Here is a 10,504-nt window from a genome sequence, read left to right as displayed (position 1 = left end):
CACAGTAGAATAGTACTCAGCCATAAAGCAGAGAGAATACGTGCTATTTTCATGGACATAGAAAGATCTTGAAGGTATCATTCTAAGTGAAATAATTAAGGTAGAGAAAGACAAATTACATATGATTTGACTAATATGTGGAATCTAAAATAAAAATGAGCCAAACAGCAGTAGTCTCATTGAAACAGAGGTGACTGGTGGTTATTGTGGGGAAGGGGTCAGGGTGGGTCAGTGAAATAGGTGAAGTGGGTAAAGAGGCACAAAATCTCAATTATAAATTAGTCATGGAAATGAAAGTGCTGCATGTATAATGCAGTCAGTAACTGTAACATGATGACATAATAACTTCACTAGGTGGGTATGCATTTAATGCTATGTAGAGCTATTGAATCACTATATTGTGTAATTGAAACCAATAAAATATTGCAAGTCTTTTATACTTCAATAAAAATGAATTAGTAAAACATTTTTTAAATGCATATGACCTTTTGATTCCACTTGCTTCTCCGGGTCTTCATATTCCTTTAGAAAATTTCTATGTTAACATGAAAGTATTAAATATAGCTAACATGCCATTTTCCTGTTAATCTGTCTAGTGACTGCTTAATACTTAGGCTCATGCACAATACCCAAAAAGGATGAAAGCCTTTTTTTCCCTCATCTCCAGTGCGATGGCATACAGAAGTAACTGGACTGATACAGAATGTTTTGCTCATGTTGTGAAAGTCTATATAAAATCTTTCATATGCTGATAGAAATGAAAGATTTAGCAAAAAATGTTGATTATGACTTGTTTCACATATACATGTAAATGTAATTTTGACAAGTTTCCATGCATGCATACTACTTTAGAAATGAAAAGTAATTAGGCATTCAGAAAAAAATGCAATTCTATTTTATACCAGAAAATAAGAGTTCAGACTTAAGCAAAGACATATTTAAACATTGGCATGTGCAGCAAGTTCTTTGTTTTTTCATTAATTTATTTGTGATATTGCAATAAAGTTCCCAAATTTTTGTGTACAGCTTAATGAATTGATATGCATATACAATCATGTAAGCATCAGCCAGATGAAGATACCAAATTTTTCTCACTAATTTTTCCCCTTTCACATATTTTATCCATTCCCCTATCCCCCTCCACTATGGCACCCACCGGTGTGTTTTCTGATTTCTTTATACTCTCTTCCCTTTAAAATTGAATTGTTTAGAACCTTGGGTGTTTAAAATAGTGTTTTCTTTTCATGATTTAATATGTGTATCAAACCAATCAAATGGGTATCTTGTAACTATGTAAATTTTCATTCTCTAAACCTCCTAGATTATTCTGACTGTGCTCATCCACTGGACATACTTTGAATAGGGAGACTTGGTGAGGCAATCTAGTGGAAAATTCATACTTAAAAAGCTTTGATGATACCTTTTCTTCCATCACCTTTACCATCCGTGTAGATTCTTAACTGTACTGAAAATAATAGAACTTTTTATTCACATGGGAGAGCAATACACAATAATGGAAAAGTAGTTGTCCATCCATTTTTGCCTATTAGTCTGAATTGAATTAGTATATAGTAAAATGAGTGTGTCTTTGACTATTATATTAAAATCTAAGAGTGTCAATACTTGCTTTTCCTTGTTAGATATCCAATTCTTGTACTGTCCAGTTCAAACTTTTCCCATTTTCTCCCTCTCAAATTATTGATCTTGTTACATTTGCTAATATTTTCAAATTCAGTTGTATTACTCAGAAAAATGGTAATTAGAGAGTAATTTCTAGTTTCAAATTTAATTTTTATGTTTATATTCATAATTAAATCTGCATCAATGTCTTAGAATAATACTGAATCATTATGTGTTTTTAATGTACATAGTCACACATTTATATTAATCCATTTAACAGATGGAATTAAAACATTTCTCCCTTTAACAGGGAAAATTTTTGACCTATAGTTAATGTTAAGGTACATATTATTAGAACATTTAACTGAAATTTTATATGGCACTAAACCAGCCTTTTTACCTATTCTGAATGGTTTATGTACTGGAAACTTGTGACTTTGGCATTAAGCTAAAACATTCTTAAATACATTAATTATAGGATAACTATTTCAAGAAGATACAAATCAATATGAAAAGTGAGAGAAGTGTCTGTAATAAGTGGTATCAATTTCCTAATGTACTTTTCAATACTGTTTGCAAATGTGGTATGGGATTCCTTTCTAAATGGCTTATTTTATTTGGTCTCCCAAATTCCCTGCATGAGCAATCTCTTTAGTGCTAGAAACTTTCTGAAGGCTTTCTTCACATCTTTGTTTCTCAGAGTGTATATAAGAGGATTTACCAATGGGTTGACCACACAGTAGAACAAGGAGACCACTTTACCAATGGTGAAGTTGTACTTGGCCAGAGGGCAGACATAGGCTAAGATGATGGTGCCATAATAGATGGTGACTACAGTGAGGTGGGAGGCACAGGTGGAGAAAGCTTTTCTCCAAGCTTCCTGGGAAGATATTCTGATTACTGTGACCACAATGTGTCCATAGGAGGACATGGTGAGAAGAAAAGAACTGAGAATCATAACAGTGATACATGTGTAGCTCAACGCCTCCACCAAGAATGTATCTGAGCAAGAGAGTTTATAGATGGGGTCTGAGTCACAAAAGAAATGGTTGATCTTCTGGGGGCCACAGAAGTTCAGATGAGAGATAAGTATGGTAGATAGAAGAGGGGAAATGAAGCCCCCAATCCAAGATCCAGTGGAGAACTGCAGGCACACTGGAATACTCATGAGCAGTGTGTATCTTAGAGGGTTGCAGATGGCCAGGTACCAGTCATAGGCCATCACTGCCAGAAGGATGCACTCGGTATCTCCCATGGAGAAAAAGAAGTAGTACTGGGCTATACAGCCAGACACAGAGATGGTGACACCCTCTGACAGGCAGGTGGCCAGCAGTTTAGGTACTGTGACTGTGGTGTACCAGATCTCCAGGAAGTACAGATATCCTAAGAAAATGTACATATGGGTTTGGAGTGTCGTCTACATCACAACAGTGAATATGATGGCGGTGTTTGCCATGAGGGACAGCAGATACACCGTGAGGAACATTAAAAACAATGTGATTCTCAGGTATAGAATACCAGGAAACCCAAGAAAAATGAACTCAGTCACTGTGGTCTGGTTTGTCACCTCCATAGCTCATCCTCTCTGATCTGGAACCAACAAAGGCTGTATAATACATGAGCAAGAATGGGATATATTTGTTATCATTTATTTAATGACGATAATAGACTTCTAGTATTAGTAAAAATTAAAATTTACACATGGATTAACTCACTCAATTTAGAAAAGAAATCTCCATGATAAATATTCAAGGAATCTAAAACTTCAAATGAAGAATCTGGGGGAGTGATTTTTCTACACTTATATCACTTTAAATGGCAGGGCAGGTTTTGAACTCAGCAGGTTGTTTTGAATTATGAGTCCACAACAATAAGAAAAACATGTTTCTGTTATTGTCCCATCACTAAGGAATTTACATCCTCGAGACTAGAGGATGGTGATGAAATATGCAGACACCTCATTTCCGAAGCCAGAAGATCATGGGAGTGGTTGTTATGCCTCACAGAATGGAGATTCTAGGCCATACTATTTGCTAACCAACACAGAATATTTTTTACAATTTTATCTTCAAGATCCCTAATTTATTCCATCAATTATGGTTTGGTGGGAGATTGGGACATGAGCAAACACTATCTCCAGAAAACAGTAGCACAGAGTAGGATTTAAAATCTATATAGAAAATATTTTGTTTATAAATATTAACATTCCTAATCTTTGGATTGTTTGTTTTTAGAATCATTGCATTCATCTCTTTTCCTACATTTAGGAGAAATAGTCAAACAAATAAATTTTCACAGACAGTGAGGTGGTTTCTATATCTTGGTTAATGTGAAAGAACAGAACATAAGATCTACCCACATTCCAAATATTTAAGTGTACTTTATAATATTGCAAACTGTTGTTCTGTTGTGTTACCTCAGTAAAAAATAATTAGAAATCTTATCTTTAAAGAAAAAAGAATTCCAATGGGTACAATCAGGTATACATATGGTTTAGTGCCAAGTATCAAGATGATAAATGCAGAGTATAGCAGAAAAAATTTCTTAGGGCTCATAAAAAAAGCTTTCTTCTATATGTAAAATATAATTTTAATATTAAAAAATTATCTGACATAAAGATACTGACTTGATAACTCCTATAGCACAATAAAAATTATGTTGAGTGAAATGTAGAGACAATTGTGTTCATATATGTGTATTTCTGTGAGCAAAATTTTATGGGAATTTTGAACCATAAAAATATGTATATGTTCTATGGCACAGTATTAACGGTCCAATGTAGTGTACTGCTGGTACAGAAGAGAATTTTTCAAGATAAATATGTCATAAAAATTATTAGATGTGGTTAAAGTAACATCAGCATGATCAGGAGACATTTTATTTGCCCCACTACATCAACCTTCAGATTTTAACTTCCGAAAAATGCTACTTTTGCTTTTTACTCTAACATAATATAACATTTACTTCTTTTCAGGGTTTATAACTATTCAAAGTATTTTAAAAAATATTATGACTAGTGAACACACAGAATTTATCAATTTAAGAAAACTATTTGGATGAAAGAATTGGGAGCAATATTTAAAAATATATTTCCTGATTCTATAAGACAAATATTACAATTCATATTGTCACCTTACTATAAATGTTTCAAGGTTTCTACATTGCATGGCTCTCTTTCTGCTGGCACTACCAAAGCAAATTCAGTAATTTGAAAAAAATAGCAGTAGAGTTTTGGCAGCAATCAAATCAACATCATGTCAAGGAGAACATGTCTTTTTCTTAAAGATATTATGGCTAACTCTGCCTTTAGCAAAAATAGGGTTATACCCTCTTAAATGTATATTAACTTTGAAGGGAACTGGACATGCCAAAGGTATATTACATGTGATTACAGCAGTACCCAAATTATAAAAGTACTATTATGTAACTCCATTATTTTCTACCCAAGTAAAAACATGGATTATATCCTCCCATGTATACTCTCAGCCTGTAACCTGTTTGGTTATTTTTCAGGAATTGAATGTTATTAAATTCTCTTTAAGCTTTCCTTTCAGAAGGTTACAAAATTAAAGGACACTACATTCAATTGGACCATAAGGAAAAGAAACAAATCATCTCTTCACTGCTATGTTATTGACTCTCCCCGACCATCTATGTTATAGATAAACACGAATTCCCTCCCCTTTTTTTTTTCAGAGCTTTCTTTCCTTGTGAGCAGGATGTAAAGAAAGACCTTGTCTGAGATCCCCCTTGTGGGAATTACTACTATGTGTTCAGCCAGGGGCCTTTCATGGTGGGACATCCACAATGTTTCCCTGAAGATTTTCCTTGCGTGAGAGTCGTAATAGTCTCACATTAGCAATAAAGAAAGAACAAAGGAAGTGTGGGAAGCAGCAGAAATGTTTCTACAGGAACTGAAAAAATAGTCTCCTAATTGGCTTTATAATGCCACTGCCCATGGCATTCACCTGTCTTTCATGTATACAGATTGCACCCTTCAATATTTCAGCCATAACAAGCATACCCAGATCACACTGCCTAGCATACAAAGCACATACTGGATCAGTACTTAAAGCACTTCCTTTATAGTAACAGCACTACTAAACGTGCAAAACAAAACAATGCTGGTGTGACATTCTCTTCATACCAGAAACCTCAACTCTCAATATTTACCAAGCATATGTGGTAAACAACAGTGGTCAACTGAGTAGATATCAAAGTTAAGTCATTTCACATATACACACACACACGCAAATTGTTATAGCAGCATAGTAAATATGTATAGAGTGAATGAAAGACTGACAATCTATAAGAACAAAAGAAGGAAAAAATGACAATGTATGTGACTGAATAAGATAAAGCTAGATTATTTCTACATATGAAAGGCAAAAAGAGAACTTAGAATATAAGTGTGAGCTTGTTCACATTAAGTTCATGTTGCCAAGGAAAATATTTTCTTAAATACATGGTTTGTGAAAATTAGCACATATGTAAATATTTTAAAAATAAATCCTTATAAATAAAAGTCAATCAGATCATACATTTAAGCATCAAAGAAATAAACTGTAAATCAATTGTTATGACTGAGAAAGTAGGAAGTACCAGGAGGTATTTATTTGAAACTACGCACAGGTAGCTTGTTCAAAGTAACATGGGATATTGGTGACATGATTTAATATGAGCATGAAGAATGCTAATTATTTCGGGTTGTCAAATGCCCTACTAAAGGTATTAATAGCGGTCCCACTAAGATTCGCTATCTAAAGAGAATAGAAGCAGGGAGGGGTGGAAGATGGCGGCGTGAGTAGGGCAGCGGAAATCTCCTCCCAAAACAACATATATCTATGAAAATATAACAAAGACAACCCTTCCTAGAATAAAGACCAGAGGACACAGGACAATATCCAGACCACATCCACACCTGAGAGAAACCAGCGCCTCGCGAAGGGGGTAAGATACAAGCCCCAGACCCGCGGGAGCCGAGTGCCCATCCCCCCAGCTCCCGGCGGGAGAAGAGCAGGCAGAGCAGGAGGGAGACGGAGCCCAGGACTGCGGAACACCCAGCCCCAGCCATCCGGGCCAGAGTGAAGGGCCCTCGATACTGGGAAAACAGGGCAGCAAGAACAGTGAGCAGGCACTGGAGGCTGGGCGACAGAGGACATAAGAAAAGCGCGCGACCATTTTTTTTTTTTTTTTGCTTTTTTGCTGCTTTGTTTTGGCAAGCGCTTTTTGGAAGTCTTAAAGGGATAGGGACCCCAATATTAGGGAAACAGGGCAGAAAGACCGACCGGTGAGCAGAGGCCTGAGAATGGCACCGGAGAATAAAGAAAAACGAACGACGACCTTTTTTTTAAATTAAAAACTTTTTTTTTTTTTTTAATTAAAAAAATTTTTAATCTTTTTTTTTTGGTGGGCGTTGTTTTGTTTTGGCGGGTGCTTTTTGGAAGTCTTAAAGGGGCAGGGCGGGTAACTTAATCCAGAGGTAGGGAATCCGGGATCTCTGGGAACCCTAACCCCTGGGCTGCAGGGAGCAGGGAGGCCCCTTACGGAGATAAATAGCCTCCCAGCAGCTCCTGCTCCAACACGACTGCACCATTTTGGAGTAGCTGCCAGAGCTAGGCCACGCCCACAGCAACAGCAGAGATTAACTCCATAGTAGCCGGGCAGGAAGCAGAAACCCTGTCTGCGTGCAGCTGCGCAGCACAAGCCACTAGAGGTCGCTGTTCTCCCAGGAGAGGAGGTCCACAAACCAACAAGAAAGGAAGTCCTTCCAGCCGTCACTCGTCCCAGTTCTGCAGATTATTCCTATCACCATGAAAAGGCAAAGCTACAGGCAGACAAAGATCACAGAGACAACACCAGAGAAGGAGACAGACCTAACCAGTCTTCCTGACAAAGAATTCAAAATAAGAATCATAAACATGCTGACAGGGATGCAGAGAAATACGCAAGAGAAATGGGATGAAGTCCGGAAGGAGATCACAGATGCCAGAAAGGAGATCGCAGAAATGAAACAAACTCTGGAAGGGTTTATAAGCAGAATGGATAGAATGCAAGAGGCCATTGATGGAATTGAAATCAGAGAACAGGAACGCATAGAAGCTGACATAGAGAGAGACAAAAGGATCTCCAGGAATGAAACAATATTAAGAGAACTGTGTGACCAATCCAAAAGGAACAATATCCGGATTATAGGGGTCCCAGAAGAAGAAGAGAGAGGAAAAGAGGTGGAAAGTATCTTAGAAGAAATAATTGCTGAAAACTTCCCCACATTGGGGGAGGAAGTAATCGAACAGACCACGGAAATACACAGAACCCCCAACAGAAAGGATCCAAGAAGGGCAACACCAAGACGCATAATAATTAAAATGGCAAAGATCAAGGACAAGGAAAGAGTGTTAAAGGCAGCTAGAGAGAAAAAGGTCACCTATAAAGGGAAACCCATCAGGCTAACGTCAGATTTCTCAACAGAAACCCTACAGGCCAGAAGAGAATGGCATGATATATTTAATACAATGAAACAGAAGGGCCTTGAACCAAGGATAATGTATCCAGCACGACTATCATTCAAATATGACGGTGGGATTAAACAATTCCCAGACAAACAAAAGCGGAGGGAATTTGCTTTCCACAAACCACCTCTACAGAACATCTTACAGGGACTGCTCTAGATGGGAGCACTCCTAGAAGGAGCACAGCACAAAACACCCAACATATGAAGAATCGAGGAGGAGGAACAAGAAGGGAGAGAAGAAAAGAATCTCCAGACAGTGTATATAACAGCTCAATAAGCGAGCTAAGTTAGGCAGTAAGATACTAAAGAGGCTAACCTTGAACCTTTGGTAACCACGAATTTAAAGACTGCAATGGCAATAAGTACATATCTTTCAATAGTCACCCTAAATGTTAATGGGTTGAATGCACCAATTAAAGACACAGAGTAACAGAATGGATAAAAAAGCAAGACCCATCTATATGCTGCTTACAAGAAACACACCTCAAACCCAAAGACATGTACAGACTAAAAGTCAAGGGATGGAAAAACATATTTCAAGCAAACAACAGTGAGAAGAAAGCAGGGGTTGCAGTACTAATATCAGACAAAATAGACTTCAAAACAAAGAAAGTAACAAGAGATAAAGAAGGACACTACATAATGATAAAGGGCTCAGTCAAACAAGAGGATATAACCATTCTAAATATATATGCACCCAACACAGGAGCACCAGCATATGTGAAACAAATACTAACAGAACTAAAGGGGGATATAGAATGCAATGCATTCATTCTAGGAGACTTCAACACATCACTCACCCCAAAGGATAGATCCACTGGGCAGAAAATAAGTAAGGACATGGAAGCACTGAACAACACAGTAGAGCAGATGGACCTAATAGACATCTATGGAAGTCTACATCCAAAAGCAGCGGGATATACATTCTTCTCAAGTGCACATGAAACATTCTCCAGAATAGACCACAAACTAGGCCACAAAAAGAGCCTCAGAAAATTCCAAAAGATTGAAATCCTACCAACCAACTTTTCAGACCACAAAGGCATAAAACTAGAAATAAACTGTACAAAGAAAGCAAAGAGGCTCACAAACACATGGAGGCTTAACAACACGCTCCTAAATAATCAATGGATCAATGACCAAATCAAAATGGAGATCCAGCAATATATGGAAACAAATGACAACAACAACACTAAGCCCCAACTTCTGTGGGACACAGCAAAAGCAGTCTTAAGAGGAAAGTATATAGCAATCCAAGCATACTTAAAAAAGGAAGAGCAATCCCAAATGAATGGTCTAATGTCACAATTATCGAAATTTTAAAAAAGAAGAACAGATGAGGCCTAAGGTCAGCAGAAGGAGGGACAAAATAAAGATCAGAGAAGAAATAAATAAAATTGAGAAGAATAAAACAATAGCAAAAATCAATGAAACCAAGAGCTGGTTCTTCGAGAAAATAAACAAAATAGATAAGCCTCTAGCCAGACTTATTAAGAAGAAAAGAGAGTCAACACAAATCAACAGTATCAGAAACGAGAAAGGAAAAATCATGACGGACCCCACGGAAATGCAAAGAATTATTGGAGAATATTATGAAAACCTATATGCCAACAAGCTGGGAAACCTAGGAGAAATGGACAACTTCCTAGAAAAATATAACCTTCCAAGATTGACCCAGGAAGAAACGGAAAATTGAAACAGACCAATTACCAGCAACGAAATTGAAGCGGTAATCCAAAAACTACCAAAGAACAAAACCCCCGGGACAGATGGATTAAACTCGGAATTTTATCAGACATACAGGGAAGACATAATACCCATTCTCCTTAAAGTTTTCCAAAAAATAGAGGAGGAGGGGATACTCCCAAACTCATTCTATGAAGCTAACATCACCATAATACCAAAACCAGGCAAAGACGCCACCAAAAAAGAAAACTACAGACCAATATCCCTGATGAACGTAGATGCAAAAATACTCAACAAAATATTAGCAAACCGAATTCAAAAATACATCAAAAGGATCATACACCATGAACAAGTGGGATTCATCCCAGGGATGCAAGGATGGTACAACATTCGAAAGTCCATCAACATCATCCACCACATCAACAAAAAGAAAGACAAAAACCACATGATCATCTCCATAGATGCTGAAAAAGCATTTGACAAAGTTCAACATCCATTCATGTTAAAAACTCACAGCAAAATGGGAATAGAGGGCAAGTACCTCAACATAATAAAGGCCATCTATGATAAACCCACAGCCAACATTATATTGAACAGCGAGAAGCTGAAAGCATTTCCTCTGAGATCGGGAACTAGACAGGGATGCCCACTCTCTCCACTGTTATTTAACATAGTACTGGAGGT

At 37.2% G+C, this 10,504-nt stretch overlaps 1 protein-coding gene across 1 annotated transcript; it reads right to left on the bottom strand.

Annotated features, from left to right (window-relative positions):
• Positions 1 to 2,233: 2,233 nt before the first annotated feature.
• Positions 2,234 to 3,193, bottom strand: LOC130680256 (olfactory receptor 11L1-like). Its single transcript, XM_057490512.1, is given in 1 exon segment — positions 2,234 to 3,193. A coding segment is annotated over 1 exon segment (960 nt).
• Between the last annotated feature and the right edge of the window lie 7,311 nt (positions 3,194 to 10,504).

Source organism: Manis pentadactyla, chromosome 13, assembly GCF_030020395.1.
Source record: "Manis pentadactyla isolate mManPen7 chromosome 13, mManPen7.hap1, whole genome shotgun sequence".
NCBI classification, from domain to species: domain Eukaryota; kingdom Metazoa; phylum Chordata; class Mammalia; order Pholidota; family Manidae; genus Manis; species Manis pentadactyla.
The sequence above is the reverse complement of the archived record's forward strand: the minus strand, read 5'-3'. Positions and strand labels throughout refer to the sequence as shown.